This window comes from Microcebus murinus, chromosome 24 (genome assembly GCF_040939455.1).
Source record: "Microcebus murinus isolate Inina chromosome 24, M.murinus_Inina_mat1.0, whole genome shotgun sequence".
Lineage (NCBI taxonomy): Eukaryota > Metazoa > Chordata > Mammalia > Primates > Cheirogaleidae > Microcebus > Microcebus murinus.
In genome coordinates this window covers 26233258-26249776 of record NC_134127.1, presented here as the reverse complement: position 1 = coordinate 26249776, position 16519 = coordinate 26233258, and the positions used below count along the sequence as shown (strand labels likewise).

General features: G+C 47.7%; 1 protein-coding gene across 3 annotated transcripts; it reads right to left on the bottom strand.

Moving 5' to 3' along the window:
- Positions 1-269: 269 nt before the first annotated feature.
- SPAG11B (sperm associated antigen 11B) lies at positions 270-15624 on the bottom strand. 3 transcript variants are annotated; one of them, XM_012760934.3, is made up of 3 exons: positions 15539-15624; positions 14508-14642; positions 270-457 (listed from the first exon to the last, which is right to left on the bottom strand). In XM_012760934.3, exons 1-3 carry the CDS (start codon positions 15597-15599, stop codon positions 270-272), a joined length of 384 nt encoding a protein of 127 aa, XP_012616388.1. In that variant the 5' UTR covers positions 15600-15624. The 3 variants fall into 3 exon arrangements, with proteins under 3 accessions (XP_012616388.1, XP_012616389.2, XP_012616387.1); XM_012760933.2 differs by lacking the exon at positions 270-457 and adding an exon at positions 12923-13241; XM_012760935.3 differs by lacking the exons at positions 14508-14642; positions 15539-15624 and adding an exon at positions 1792-1846.
- Between the last annotated feature and the right edge of the window lie 895 nt (positions 15625-16519).

The window sequence follows — 16519 nt, the reverse complement described above, 5'->3', positions numbered from 1 at the left end:
GCATCCCTGGATAGGTAAGAGATAGTCCCTGGAATAGGAAAAGAAAGTGGAACTTTACAAAATTCTGGGAAGCCTTGAAATAAAAAACAAAACAAAACACAAAATGGCAAGAAAAGGAAGCTTTTAAGAAAATTCTTTCATCAGACCTTCACCTTGGGTGCTAGATTCATTCAACAAACATTTATTGAGCACCGCCGCCAACAAGCCACACATTTCCTCAAGCCAGCCCTCGGAATACTTCAAATCTCTGCCTTCCAGGAGCATACGTCTTAGATCCCAGGTCTGCCAACCATCTCTGGCGTCTCTCTTTCTCCTTCCTGTCTGTGTGGCACGCAGCACCTATTCCAGGGATCGGAGCAAATGTCACCCTTTTTCTCACCAGAATAGCAGAAAAAAAGCCTGCAGGTCCCATGTTGCATGAGGCAGATTGTATTTCTAATTCCAGGTGGAATATCCCCTACAGATGCAACAGAACAGAGTGATCTTTAATTCGCAGAGTGCAGAAAATAAAGAACGGCCCCAGCCTGCAGCCCGACTCCAAATGTTTACTATCTTCTTACAAAGCTAAGTCTCTTTGGACAAATCCCAACTTAACTGAGCTTTAGTTTCTTAGCTTTAAGACTCAAACAATTAATTTCTATGTCAAAACATTTTGCCAGGAGGACCCCATCGTGAGCCGCCCCCAAGATCACCTGGCCATGCAGGTGATCCGAGCAGCCCATGCAGCCCTAAAGGTCTGAGGCCAGCTTCTCCAGCTCTGCGGCGAGAGATGTGCATGAAGGGAAAGCGGAGGGAGCTCTGCAGACCAAAATGGAATGGTAGGGGCGGGGCTTGGTCTCTAGGCAAATTGGAAATAGTTCTGATTCTCAGCGTACGGCCCAATCTTTAATTTTATGCCCTACAGTGAAAAAGGGGACAATAAAAGCCCTCTCCCCACCAGGACCTGTGTGCTTGTAAATCCGATCTGACCACAACCACCTGAAGTTCCCATGAGGAAAGAGCTTTGGACAGGAGATGGTTGAAAGAGAGGTCTCAAATGCCATGAGCCTCAACTTCAACAACAACAACACTACAGTGTTGATGTTGTGTGATTATAAAAACAGTCTTGCACAATAGCCCAGCTCTGAAAGGGGCCCACACTAATGATCCTGTGTCATTTCATCCCTGCCATGGCTCAGCGAGTACGGCAAAATGAACAAGTGGGTCCACCTCTACTTTAGCAAAGATAGAGGAGTCGCCAGCCTAGAAGTCTGGAGATCTGGATTCTAGCATTCCTTCTTCCAACAACTCATTTTCCCTCCTTGGATTATTTAACTGGTTATGCCTCAGTGTTCTCATCTGTGAAATAGGTTATCTGTGCAAGGTGGGGAAATATTAAAAGTGTGGACATCTACTATGATCCTAATTACTCATTGCCTAGCAGTTTATTAGCACTTTCTCTGGACTGCGGTTTTCCCCTGGTGGAGCGTGGGCTGCTGTGGAAGGTCTCTGATTCCCATCCAGCTCTGATCCTTGTGTGACTGTAACTTCCTTCTGGAAACCTTTCCCAGACTGCAGATTGCAGTGAATGCTTCTGATGCCCCTTTGACCTATGCTACGACTCTGACAACTCTCATTAAGCTTTTACAGACTCTTCATGGGGGAGATCGAAATGTCCCAGAGCCGAGCCCCAGAGAGGCCACCTATGCCAGCTAACAACACACAGACACAGCTGCACGCTGTCCACGCACTGACACGCACACGAGCAGGATTCCCGCACCCCCTCCCCAGGGCCGATCACAAGACATTTACCTGAGTTGGTTTGGACCACACAGAAGAGAACAGCGAAAAGAAAGAGGACCCTCATCCTTTCAGGTCCCCTCAGATCTCCCCGTCCTCCTGTGGAGGAGAGCGAGTCTGATGAGTGACAGAATGAAGTGGGGCGGAAAAGGCACAAAACGGAACATTTATAGGTTTTGGACACTAATCCGAAATGAGCACATTTCTCTGCTCTACTGAATAAGGCTGTGGGCAGAAAGTACTGACCACTCTTCCCTTTCTGCCTAAAAATAGACAGGCTTCTTGGTGTCCGGAGAAGCATGGACAGGCCCACAGCTGTCTGGAGGTTGGAGAGGAAAGCGGAGCGGCCGTGTAGCGGGGACCGGCACGGGGTGACGGTGAAGCAGTTGTGTAAAGACATGCTCCTTGCCTGAAGGGGGTTTTTGGTTGGGCAGCATCCACTGCAGTTGAGCAGATGACCAGGCAAATGACTCCCAAGAGTCTGTCTACTCTACAGAAACGGAGGCCCCTGTGCACCAAGAGGTAGTTGCACGAGAAGGTTCACTGTGGCATCATTCACTGCAGGCAACAGAACACAGCCCAGATAGCGTGTTATGGCAGTGATAAAACAAGTGGTGCATTTCCACAAAGCAACAAAAATAGGAAAAAAACAACTATGCATGCATACAGCACCATGGATGAACCCCCCAAAATTATGCTGGGTGAAAAAAAAACCCAAATGCAACATACTATATTATTCTAAAAATTTAATGGAACGGACCTATGTGTTCATTAAATGCTGAGATGTTGTTTGTTTTGGGGGAAGAGGGCAGATTCTTCTCTCATTGGACAAAGCTTCCGCCCCTTGAAGGTTTGGCAGTCTAGTGGGGGGTGCAGGGAGCCCCTAAGACCACAGCTGGGACACTGCTTCACCAGCACAGCACAGAGACCCCCAAGAGCGGGCACATGGGGCTCGTCCCCATAGGAAGGGGCCGCCAGAGCAGAGTCTGCAAGGACAAGGTTTGTACAATGGGCGATGCTCAAACACACAGTGGAAGCAGCTGTACATGCAGCCCCTACCTGATTTTAATCCCCGGCTCACGTAGATTTATTTCTCTTAAAAGTCTCTTGATACCAAGGGGAAAGGAAAAGCAAGTCTTCTTCCCATTTTGTCCCCAGGCCTATGTGACAATGGCTACTAGTCGCCGATTAATTTTCCCAGAGCATTCCCATGTGTACGGGGGCATCTAGGAATCTACACCCCCATTTTATGTAAACGATAATAGACTTTACATGGACTTGCCTTTTTTATTTGGTGTACCTTGGAGAGCCTTCCAAGTACGAACGTGGAGAACTTTGTCATCCTTCATAGCAGCTTCACTGTGTTTCTTGCAGGTTGTCTTCTGCCTCATTTAACTGGTCTGCCACAACCATCTTTCGATGGTGAGTTTGCTTTAGAAAGGTGGATTTTGAAGAAGAGATGTCAGATAGCGGCCCTAGACCTTCTGCATGGGGGAACAGCGTGAGGGTCCAAAGAGGTAGGGCCACGTGCTCATTCCAAAGTTTCCAAGTCTGGAAAGATTAAGCAAAGGCAGTGGGTCCTGCCCAAGGGCACTTGGGGCCTCCTTCACGACCTCTCCTAGGGCTCTCTGAGTCCCGCCTTACCACTGCTTAATACAAGTCACTAAGGACACTCCCTTCCTAACAGCCATCAGCAACGCTTCTGAGGGCTGCTCTCCATGGTCCAGACAGGCTAGAAAGCCACCGTCTGGGCTCTGGGAAGCTGTGCTTCCTGGTCAGTGGGCTGCTCTTCCTTCTCGGGTTCTCACCAACAGGAGAAAGTCCCAGAAGAATCTCCACTTCAGGCACTAATCTGCCCTCCCAGGTAACCCTAGTCCTCTTCTCCAATGCTCAGGGACATGAGAAAAGAGCAGGGAAGGACACACTAGCAGTCTTCATTGCCTGGCATGCTGGGCTCTGCACTGGGAGGTGCTTTGTGTAATTTTAAAAATTGAGAAAACACTTCAACAGTGAAGTAATAAAATATTAATTAAATTACAAAAAAAAAATAAAAAAAAAGCACCAAAAAAAAACCAAAGGGCACTTGGACTCACAGACCTTTCTGTGCCTTGTGAAAGCCTCTTTAATAACAGGACCATAGGGGAAATGGGTTGGCCACTATGGGCTGCTTTTGTCCCTCTGCCAAAAAGTATGAAACTAAATAAACAAAAAGGTTGCCCTCAATGGTACCCACGAACTAAGTATTATAACTGTAAAATAGACATGAAGATGTAAGTGCGTATGGGAGGATCAAGCTCAGTAAACAATAAATCTATTAAAATTTGAAATTCTCTGTGGAGCATTTGTTCTGAAGACATCTCTGAAATCTCCCATTTTTAAAAAGGCATGTGCCGTTTTATTTGACCCTTAGGAAAGTTGGCTTCTGTGCTAAGATCTCACTGTAAGTTAAAGAAGTCCAGCAAATAACTATAGTTCTGAGTGTATCCTGTGCATGGGCAAAGTGTATCTTAGAAACATAAGAATTACTGCTTGATAAAACACTAGAGTGTAATGATACATGTCCAAACGTAGAGGTCATTTTTAAAAAGTCACCTTTTAAAGATGACTTATAGATGAGATAATAAAATGCCTATTTTATACTTTACATTCATTCTTTCTGTTTATACCATACCTTATTTGGAAAGATTTTTAAGGTAAAGGTGAATTATATATTTTTTATAGTAGTATAGCCACTAATCAAATCGTAGTGAAATTATAGTTTAGAAAGTTTCTGCATAGTTTTGAAACTGAATGAGCTCTGTTGGAAAATCAACTCATTTGGAGGAGAAATAAATGACTAGTATCACATTTTATCACCCATCTTCTCCTTTAGGCATGAGTCTATTTCCAAGTCACAGATACAGAAAGCAATCCCCAAGGAAGAATTTTACAAATAGTTCTGGAGAATAAAGCATATCATTCAAAATAAGAGAAACTAGAAAATCAAGCTCATTGACTAATTTCATTACTATCTGATCATAGGTTGATAGGTTCATATAATTGCAGGGCTGAAAAAACTAAAGCTCAGTTTGTTTCAACACATGAGATGTGCATAATACTCATGAATAGAAAAGAACAGTGGAAGGAGAGGAGAGGAAAGATACATTTGGGATTGCAAACATTCGATAGTAGCAACCTTTTTTATATATTAAAAAAAAACCCTTGGCCAGGTGTAGTGACTCATACCTGTAATGCCAGCACTTTGGGAGGCCAAGGAGGGAGAATCACTTGAGGCCAGAAGTCTGAGACCAGCCTGGACAATATAGTGAGACCCCATCTCTATAAAAAATAGAAAAATTAGCTGGGCATGATGGTGTGCACCTGTAGTCCCAGCTACTTGGTAGGCTAAGATGGGAGAATCACTTGAGCTGGGACTTTGAGGTCACAGTGAGCTATGGTGACTATGATAATGCCACTGCACTCCAGCTTGGGCAACAGAGTGAGCCCTACCTCTAAAAACAAAAACAAAAAAACCTTGATAAAATTCAGCAACAAAAAGACACGTCAATTTTCAAATGAGCAAAGGACTCGAATAGATATTTCTCTGAAGGAGAAACAGAAATGGCCAACAAGCTCATGAAAAGATGCTCAATGTCATTAGTCAGAGGGAAATGCAAGCCAAGACTGCAACGAGCTATCACTTCACATCCACTAGCATAGTCAGGCAAAAACACAACAACAGCTGAAAATAGTGAGTGTTGGTGAAAATATGAAGAATTGGAACCTTCATGTGTTGCCGGTAAAAAGGTAAAATGGTGTTGCCGGTAAAAAGGTAAAATGGTGTCGCCGCTATGGAAGAGTTTGGTGGTTCGTTGGTAAGTTAAACAGAGTTATCAATTAGACCCAGCAATTGTACTCGTAGCTGCATCCATACAAATAATGAAAATGGTGTTCTACCAAAAACTGGTGTATAAACTGGGTCCCTACCAACTGCCTTGGCTAAGCACAGTTCTTCTGTGGCTAAGAATTCTTACAGTGTCCCCTTGAAAATAGCTTCCTACTGACTTCTTTTTAACTGAAAATCCACATGAGTTCTTTCTTCTGTGTCTGTCTTCTTTTTATTCTTGTGACTTACAAAAAAAAAAAGACAAAAACAGCTAATACTCATCAGCATAACCAGCCTCCTTTCCTTCTTGCCCTGGAAACTTCTTAGGGGATTTTGTTTCCCACCATCCAAACTCCATTCTTTAGTTTGCTTCCTCCAATCCTCCACATTATTAATATAATCCCTTGTTGTAGCTAATGGTCATTCACCAGACCTTTGAATAAGCCGGGGAAAAGGTTAGGGCAGTTATTTATTGGTTTCCCATAGTCCGACACCAAATCCTCATCCCATTTGCCTCATAGATCTTCCTTCTCTTCCAAGGCTTGGCACCGCCCATCACAGGAGAGCATGCCAAGCTCCCGAAACCATGCCACCTTTGTGCATCCAGCTACCTGAGTAACTCAGGTCTTATGGATGGACCTCTGTTTAATCTGTCTTCAGTAGCTGTGACCACGCTGCTTGCTTCCCAAGATGCATTCATCACTCACACAAATACAACTCAGTGATGGTCACAAATAGCTTGAGGTTAAAAGGACACTTTTGTCCATTGTGCTTACCAAGAGCTAAACGAAGCATCAACCCAGGCAGTATTGGCTAGGGACTGGAGCCCATGCTCACAGTCTACATTCCCAGAAAGTGCTGTTTCCTCTACACACACTCACTAACACAGCTATTTGGGCTGGCGGAGTCCGTGTCCTCCTGCGGCTTTTTGGAGTCCGTGCCCTCCTGCATCTTGGAGTCTGTGCCCTCCTGTGGCTTGGAGTCCGTGCCCTCCTGCGGCTTGGAGTCCGTGCCCTCCTGCATCTTGGAGTCCTGTGCCCTCCTGCAGCTTGGAGTCCATGCCTTCCTGCAGCTTGAAGTCCATGCTCTCCTGCGGCTTGGAGTCCGTGCCCTCCTGCGGCTTGGAGTCCGTGCCCTCCTGCAGCTTGGAGTCCTGTGCCCTCCTGCAGCTTGGAGTCCATGCCCTCCTGCAGCCTTTTGGAGTCCATGCCCTCCTGCGGCTTGGAGTCCATGCCCTCCTGCAGCTTGGAGTCCCGTGCCCTCCTGCATCTTGGAGTCCTGTGCCCTCCTGCATCTTGGAGTCCGTGCCCTCCTGCATCTTGGAGTCCGTGCCCTCCTGCGGCTTGGAGTCCGTGCCCTCCTGCGGCTTGGAGTCCGTGCCCTCCTGCGGCTTGGAGTCCGTGCCCTCCTGCGGCTTGGAGTCCGTGCCCTCCTGCGGCTTGGAGTCCGTGCCCTCCTGCATCTTGGAGTCCTGTGCCCTCCTGCAGCTTGGAGTCCATGCCCTCCTGCAGCTTGAAGTCCATGCTCTCCTGCGGCTTGGAGTCTGGTGCCCTCCTGCAGCTTTTTGGAGTCCATGCCCTCCTGCAGCTTGGAGTCCTGTGCCCTCCTGCAGCTTGGAGTCCTGTGCCCTCCTGCAGCTTTTTGGAGTCCGTGCCCTCCTGCAGCTTGGAGTCCTGTGCCCTCCTGCAGCTTTTTGGAGTCTATGCCCTCCTGCAGCTTGGAGTCTGGTGCCCTCCTGCAGCTTTTTGGAGTCCATGCCCTCCTGCGGCTTGGAGTCCGTGCCCTCCTGCAGCTTGGAATACTGTGCCCTCCTGCAGCTTGGAGTCCTGTGCCCTCCTGCAGCTTGGAGTCCATGCCCTCCTGCAGCCTTTTGGAGTCCATGCCCTCCTGCAGCTTGGAGTCCATGCCCTCCTGCATCTTGGAGTCCCGTGCCCTCCTGCATCTTGGAGTCCGTGCCCTCCTGCGGCTTGGAGTCCGTGCCCTCCTGCGGCTTGGAGTCCGTGCCCTCCTGCAGCTTGGAGTCCTGTGCCCTCCTGCAGCTTGGAGTCTGGTGCCCTCTTGCAGCTTTTTGGAGTCCATGCCCTCCTGCGGCTTGGAGTCCTGTGCCCTCCTGCAGCTTGGAGTCCTGTGCCCTCCTGCAGCTTGGAGTCTGGTGCCCTCTTGCAGCTTTTTGGAGTCCGGTGCCCTCCTGCGGCTTGGAGTCCATGCCCTCCTGCTGCTTGGAGTCCTGTGCCCTCCTGCAGCTTTTTGGAGTCCGTGCCCTCCTGCAGCTTGGAGTCCTGTGCCCTCCTGCAGCTTTTTGGAGTCCATGCCCTCCTGCAGCTTGGAGTCTGGTGCCCTCTTGCAGCTTTTTGGAGTCCATGCCCTCCTGCGGCTTGGAGTCCATGCCCTCCTGCTGCTTGGAGTCCTGTGCCCTCCTGCAGCTTTTTGGAGTCCATGCCCTCCTGCGGCTTGGAGTCCATGCCCTCCTGCAGCTTGGAGTCTGGTGCCCTCCTGCAGCTTTTTGGAGTCCATGCCCTCCTGCGGCTTGGAGTCCGTGCCCTCCTGCAGCTTGGAATACTGTGCCCTCCTGCAGCTTGGAGTCCTGTGCCCTCCTGCAGCTTGGAGTCCATGCCCTCCTGCAGCCTTTTGGAGTCCATGCCCTCCTGCGGCTTGGAGTCCATGCCCTCCTGCAGCTTGGAGTCCTGTGCCCTCCTGCATCTTGGAGTCCCGTGCCCTCCTGCATCTTGGAGTCCCGTGCCCTCCTGTGGCTTGGAGTCCGTGCCCTCCTGCAGATTGGAGTCCGTGCCCTCCTTCGGCTTGGATCCTCAACTTTCTCCCCTTAATTTGTCCACAATGAAATGGAAATAATAACTGGCACCTTGCAGCACCTTGGGCAGGCAGGTGGGAGGTGATGACTAGGATTGTCTAAGGGAGATTTCAGAGCTCAGAGGACGGGGACGGTCGCAGCTAAAAGAGAAGGGATCTGGGAAGCAGATGGAAGTGAGAGAACAGATTCTCTGGAAGGCTTTTCTGGCGCCCTAAAGGCTTGAGAGGACTGACCAGATGCTTCAGCCCAGCACAGACAGAAGCATTCAGATCTAGCAGAGCCAGTTAGTCAGACCCCTCCAAAGGAGCCCCTCTGTGTAGTGGGGCTGCTCACTGTCCCCTGCAGCCGGGTGGGTTCCTGCCCCTGTGGTCCCCAGAGGCACTGCTAGTGTTACTCGTCTTGCTCCAGAGAATTATTTCGGTTTCTCGAGAAAAAGGCAGACTCTGCATTAATTAACTCAGTCTCTTTTCATGAAGACACACTCACTTTTATTTTATTTATTTTTTTCTTATTTCTCAGGGAGATTCCTTGGGTGAAGGAAGGTCATTTCTTGGGACCTGAGAGACAAGATCCAGCCAGGTCAAAGAGGGCCATGCCTGTGGGGTTGTGGTGACCACCACACTTGAGGAGCGGAAGAAGAGTTAGGTGTAGCCATCATTTACGTCACAGGGGAAGGCAAATAGGGATGGCGTGGGCCTGCCAACCCCATCCCCCCAGCAGACTGCCTGGTGACAGGGAGACTCTGGGCCCTGGCCCAGTGAAGGGATCAAAGCCCACGGGAGGTGCCGTGGGCGGGAAGGACACTGTGTGTGGCAGGTGGGCGAGCAGAGCAGAACGCGGCAGGGCAGCCAGGTGTGTGATCCCGGCCCCGGGGTGGCTGCAGGGCCTCGTCCCACTGGGGCACAGCCAGTGTCCATAAAGCCTCTGGTTGCTTAGGGTCTCACACTGAACAGCTTCTGTGCAGAGAACAACACAGTGTAACTAATGGAATTGCTGGCTCAGAACCGACCTTGAGAAGACCTTATATTCATTCTCTTGTCTCCAGGCAGAACTGCAAAACGTTGCCACAAAATGGTAGAAAAAAATCATTATTATTTTTTACCTATTTCTTATGAATCTCAGAGTAGTCTCCAAATTCTCCCTGGGTAATACGCTTTAACTAACGCTCGGTCCTCTTAGTGCCAGGGAGGTCCTTTCTTATGTTAAATTTAGGACTTTCTTGGTGAAACTTGAGTTTGCTACAGCATGTCTTTGCCTGCGATCAAGGGATATCTTTATATATATTTATCCTTAGGCATATTACTTTTGTGCTTAAAAATGTATATTTAAAATTTAAGTGTAATGCAATAACTTGACAGGGTGCTTTTAAAGGTAAAAATAATTTAAAATCATCAATAATCCTAACATTGGAAACTTCATTGCTTTTGGACTTACGTTTCATAATTAGTTTTACATCAGATTTACGAACATTGGAATGCTGTAATTTTTAGGTGAGAAAACTACCTTGACTATTTTATTTTATGCATTTGAATGGTTTTTCATTGCTTTTATATTTATTATACCTAAGAAATATATAATATCTTTTTAAGTAGATGTGCCATAGTTTGATAAGATATTGCTCTGTTTTGAACATTTAGATTTTTTTTTCTCCAAAACATTTATGGAAATATTTTTGTTAATTCTTGAGGATAATTTCCGGGAAGAAGAACTGATGCAATGAGAACAAGTGTTTTTGTCTTGCAGGGATATGGACAGATTGCTTCACAAAGAGGTGAGATAAATTGTCGGTGCTTCCGGTTTTGTATATAAGTACTAGTTTGGTCAGACCTTTGTTGTCCCTGGGCATCAGCCTCGGGTGAGTGCACCTATGTGTGAATTAAGCAGGGGACACTTTTGTCCAGAAAGAAGTCTGGAAAGGTGGGATTCTACGTGCCTAGTTTTGTTCACGCCGAGCCCTGGGATCTGGATTGCAATCTGGATTTCTATCCATAACAGTGTCTGGAATGATTCTTCACTCTCAAGAGAAAGAGTAAAGAGAATGATAGACTCAAGATTTTGTAACACAGGACGGGCACAGTGGCTCACGCCTATAATCCCAGCACTCCGGGGGGCTGAGGCGGGCAGATAGCTCAAGGTCAGGAGTTCGAAACCAGCCTGAGCAAGAGTGAGACCCCTGTCTCTACTAAAAACAGAAAGAAATTAATTGGCCAACTAAAAATATATAGAAAAACTTAGCCGGGCCTGGTGGCGCATGCCTGTAGTCCCAGCTACTCGGGAGGCTGAGGCAGGAGGATCGCTTGAGCACAGGAGATTGAGGTTGCTGTGAGCTAGGCTGACGCCAGGGCACTCACTCTAGCCCGGGCAACAGAGTGAGACTCTGTCTCAAAAAAAAAAAAAAAGATTTTGTAACATGAGTTATAAACAGCTTATGAATAATTAACATGAGCCTAAGATAGTTACTGCTTATGAATATTTCACAGACAGGTCATACAAATTGCATTGTTTCCTCACTGTTTATCTGTTAAAAATATTCATGGAACTTCTTTTAAGTAGGGATACTCTACACAAAATTATAAAACAGGTTCCGATCATGGAACACACTCATCCTTTCTCGCCTCTCACCTGCTCACTCACCCCACCTAGACCTCCACAGCTGATCTGCCTGAGAAAGCAGAGGTTGCAGCCCGTGTAAAACTACTAGAAGCTTCAGTGAAGTCCTCACTTAAAAAGAAGTGAAAGAGACTAAGCTGAACTAGAGTAGGTGCCATTCCAAGAGAAAAAGTGCAGGTTATTTTTTTTAAGTTAATGTGTATTTATTCTCCATGAGAGTTTGAGAAGCCACGGTTTGTTCAGTAAAATGAGAACAAGATTCTAAGAGAAAGTCATACTTTGAGAAAGGGCAAGACTGTTTGCAAATATAAGATTGCTTGAAAAATCAATAAAAATCCAGTATCTGAACTTGAAGATCCCAAAATAATAAAAAATAGAGAGGCACTGCAGAAAGAGAAATTGGTGCTCTAAAAAGAAATACCTGAAAAGTAGAGAGTGAAAGGGAAAGGCATGGAAGTTATGGGTGAAAGGTAATGGGTAGGGAGGATATTGCAAGGACAACTAGGATTAAACAGCAGCCATTTCAAGAAGTGGGCAGGTAATTGCCAGAGGAAAGAATACATGAGGTTAGGAGCACATCCACATTGACAAGAACAAAGCAGTAACACAATAAAACTATGAAAATCCACATAAAAGAAAAAATGCTCAATAAACAAGTGAAAAAAATGCTCCACTACATAGTCATCAAGGATGTACCAGATTGACATGGGCAAAATGGTAGAACCAAAGGCCCTTGTCTTTCTCTTCTCCCATTGATGGGTTTATATAAGTATAAACACACATATCAATTCTCTCAGAGAGAAAGCCTGAAACTAGTTGTTTGTGCACCAAGCAACGGATAAAATATTCACATCAAAACAGGAGGGAAGAGCTGAGATGCACCCTGTTTGTGAACGCCATTCAAGTTCAGCATGTCCAAAGCCCATCTCACTCTCTGTGCGTTCCACTCACCTCTCCTTGCCCCATGTGGGTGGCCTGGGTCCACACAACTATCCATCCCACAGCTCCTCCTCTTCTGCCACCAGACCTGTGAACTCCAGCTCTTTGGGGTCATCCACCCTTCACCTCTGTTCTCCCTACTTTAGTCACTGACCGGTCTCCCTGAACTCCAGTTGTTGCAATCATCTCTCGTCTGGTCTTCCGGCCTCTAGTTACACACATTTTTAGTCCGTCCCTATTTTCTTTGTAATAATGAATATTCTAAAGTTGGAGATTTGATTACGTTGCCCCCCCCCCCCCGAAGCACCCATTAGCCTCCTCTTGCTTAGTGGTCAGAGGTCTTTAGCACGGTATCTGTTTGCTTTGAGACTGGCACACCGTTTTGCTTATACCAGCCACATCTGTTATACTAATTAACCCCTTGTTTGATGTTATGCTGAACTTCCCCCCATTAACTCAGCAAACCATACTTTCCCGTCTCCAGCCCTTCCTATAACAGTACCCTCTGTTTGGAAACCTCTGCCTCTCTCTCTCAACTTAATAAATCCCTACTCATCCTCCAAAACCCTTCTCAAATATCCCCAGGAACTCTTTATAAATTATCTTTTGTTTATCTGCTGTACCTATTACCTAGGGTATATCCACATGATAGCGTTTGTAGCATTTATTGTTTTTATTTGTTTAGGTACTTGTCTCCCCACATATATTATTCATGTTTCTAATTGGCTTCATTTCTCATGCCTGGAACAGAAGTAGGTTTTCAATATACTACAAGGGTACAGTAAAAAGAAAAAAAAAGTAGGTTTTCAAGAAATATTTGTTAAATAAAAGAACAAATTATTTGAATGCTTTCCTATGACATTTTATTACATATACATCTACCAGCTCAAATTGTGTGACTTTGAAGTTCCTGTACCTCTCAAGCTAAGTCATGTGTAGCATTTTTGTCATTTATTTTGCCACAATAAAATGTTTAGACTGTCTGGCACAAATGGTAACTTCAGCTCCTTCCTGCTCAGACACTGCTCAGAAATCCTACACTGGGACTGACAGCGTGGCACAGGAGAACAGGCAGGTAGTCGAGCTTTGGCTTCTATCAGCTGCAGCATTTCCTGTGAAAACAACAGGCATCTTTCTTTTTAGAGCAGTAGCCGACTTGCGTTTCCATGTAGTTACAGTATTCTTGGCAGTAGCCTTCTCTTTTCTTGCAGTTGACAACTTGGAAATCTGGTCCAGGCTCTGTATGAAGAAATATCCAACATTAGCCTCTTAAAATGAGCTCAAGAATCAGACAGTAAATTAAAACAACAACAACAACAACCAAAATACAATGAAACACAACAAAATGAAAACAAAACAAAACAAAAAGAATCAGACAGTGGTCACGTTAGCCCTTAGGCATATGGTGGGATGGCAATGGGTAGGAAACAGCTTTCCGTAGTTCAAAGTTTTAGGTTTTTATTTATTTTTTTAACTAATCCTGCGACAGATTATCTAGTTCTAATCTATAACATCACCTCCAGATACATTGCTCCGCTCCTTCTAAGTCTCTGCTAACCAACTGAAAACAACAATCCTGGCTCACAGAGATGCTGTTAGACTACATAGCCCATGCCCAGTGCTGTGCCTGTTCGTATTTGTGGTGCAATAATTGCTTTTTCTTTTCCTTCCCTTGGGAGGAGAATGAGATGAGTGAGCCCCTTGTCACTGGAGGCCAATTCTGCAGGGATGGGATGCTGGATAGGCTACTGCAGGAAGTCACGCTGCTGGGACTTCATCTGCTGGTTTCACTAGCAATTTGCCAGCACCCTCTCATCCTCCTGGGACTTGCCACCGAACTTCTGAGCTAGTCCCTCCTGTTTCAGGGTCGGCAACGAGTTCAGGATTAAGGAAGCATCTTGGAAACTCCATCTCCTCCAGCCCTGTGGACAGGAAGGTGGCCCTGGACGGGGTTTGGGGCAGACCAGGAGCCTGGCCCTGTTGGGGAAAGTCTGGAAAAGCATCCGTGAGCTCGTTGACTTTTGTAAGCCCCTGTGTGTGCTCCTCCCAGCCCAGGCAGACTGACAGCACAGCCTGTTCTCTGCCCCAGTCTCCAGGAAGCATTCCCTGACCCTTATTTGGCACCTGGCACTTGGAAGGTATTCAGTAAATTGCTGTGGAGCGAATGAGCTCCAAGGCCCAGGGTGTGGGGCTGCAGCCTGGCAGGAGGAGAATGTTCTTCCAGTGTCTCCTCCAGCTACTGTGTTTGGGTGAAGTCGGTGATTACAGACGTGGCCTCAGGTAAGTTGCCTCTTGACTCCGGAATACCCTCAGTGGTGCAGGCCCAGCAGAGGTGTCAGACCCCACTGCCTTCCCGACAGGTAGGGCAGCCCTGGGCCACCCAGAGCTTCTTCCCCAAACATCTGCCGCTCACCCGCCCCCCCACCCCGGCCACCTTCCCTGTCCTCCTTCTCTCCACATCTCCTGAGGGGACGAAGTTGTCACATGCTTGGGTGCCCGACTTACCCTGGTAAGGGGGGGTGCGCGGTGGTAAGATGTAGCGTTTCACTCGGTGGTGTGACGAGTGACCAGGAGATCCTTCCCCAGGTTCTCTGAACCCCTCAGTGCTTGAGTAGTTAACATGCCTGGTTCGGGACGATCCTGTTGAAGCATAAATACCCAGCATAGCGTGTTCAGTGCTCTCCGCGGGGTGGAGCCACGAGGATGTGGTACCTATATGCCCAGGCATGCATGCACGTGGGCGATGGGATGAGAGGGAGCTGGAGGGAGGGCCAGTGCTGCTTGTGTGTGCGCATGCATGTGCGTGTGCAAAGAGAGAAGGTGCGTGGCGTGTGAGAAGCATGTGCATTCAGCAGGGAGCCTGGGTTCCCCATGAAAGCCTAGCTGAGCCTTTGCCTCAGGTGTCCGCCGGTTGAGCACCCCTAAAAGTTAGTGTCTTCCCTGGGAGGCCGAGGCAGGCTGATCACTCAAGGTCAGGAGTTCGAGACCGGCCTGAGCAAGAGCAAGACCCCCCTGAGCAAGAGCAAGACCCCGTCTCTATTATAGATAGAAAGAAATTAACTGACCAACTAAAAATATATAGAAAAACTTAGCGAGGCATGGTGGCACATGCCTGTAGTCCCAGTTACTCGGGAGGCTGAGGAGGGAGGATTGCTTGAGCCCAGGAGTTTGAGGTTGCTGTGAGCGAGGCTGACGCCACGGCACTCACTCTAGCCTGGGCAACACAGTGAGACTCTGTCTCAAAAAAAAAAAAAAAAAAAAAGAAAAAAGTTAGTGTCTTTTTCTGGAAGGGGAAAGTTAAAAGGACAAAGAGGATGGAATCAGGGGAGGGACCCTCCCCCCGGGGAAGCCAGTGTCGTCAGCATATTCACAGGGCCACTTACACACCCAGCTCAGAGGCTCCTTGCTCAAGAGCACCACCCGGAACACGTGCTCCCCGGACGTCCTCTCTCCCTGCCGAGCCCGGTCTCTCATCCCCAAAACGCCCCCTGCAGAGGGGTCCCGGCACCCAGGCCCAGGCCACCTTTCTGTTTTACCTGGGAACAGCAGGGCCACGAGGAGAAGGCTGGCTAAGGGAGGGCGAAGTGGCCGCTTCATGTCTGCTCTCCCGGGCCGCCGGGAAGGGCGCAGGTGGGCCGGCCCGGGGCTGCCTTTATGGGGCAGCGCGCGAGTGGGCGGGGCGTGGGCGGGGCGTGGGCGGGGCCGCGTTCCTGAGTGACGCCTCATCTTCAGGGGACACACGCAGGGCGGTCTCGTCCCACTGCTGGCGGGACAGACACTCCAGCGGTACTTCTCAGGAAGTAAATAACATGCCTGGATGCCTTGGGTGGGTTCGGCGATTAAGAAAGAACAGGGGAGAGAAAGGGAAGAACAGCAGGAAGATGAAAGGTCTGCTGGAGACGCAGGACAAATAAGTCACTTTCATCAAATCACCAGTTTCCTCAAGCGCTTCTCAGTAGCCCGGTGTTCATTACACAACAGCGTAAGGAAAGCTGCCACAGCGCTTCTGTCCTGTCTGCTAGGCATGCTTCTTTCAGTGCAGAAAGTCTTCAAACATCCCAGCTAGGACCTGGCTTCAGAAACTTGCCATTGTCTTGTCATTTCTTGTGGCCTGCTAAAAGCCACATCTATCCTGAAGGGAGGCGGAGGGGATGGCAGAACCCGTTATAGAATATGCTAATCGTTGGGTCAAACTTTTTTTTTTTTTCCACAACTTATAAAAAGTATCTTTTTAAAGCTGCTTAGTATGTGGAATTTCGATTCATTTGAACCAAGTAGGTGAGCTAAAGTAAAGTGAAAGAGACTCCATTTGTCAGAAGAGAGGATCTGCAACCCACATCCCTGAAGGATCTTATGGGAAAATGCAAACGTGTGTGTGTGTGTGTGTGTGATATTTTCAACACCAGAATATCCTCTTTCTTGCCTCCCAAATGGCATCCTGTTAAACCCTGGAAAATATAAATGTGAGAATGGAAACCACATTGTAGTCCAGTTTGGACTCAGAAGTATTCTGTAGT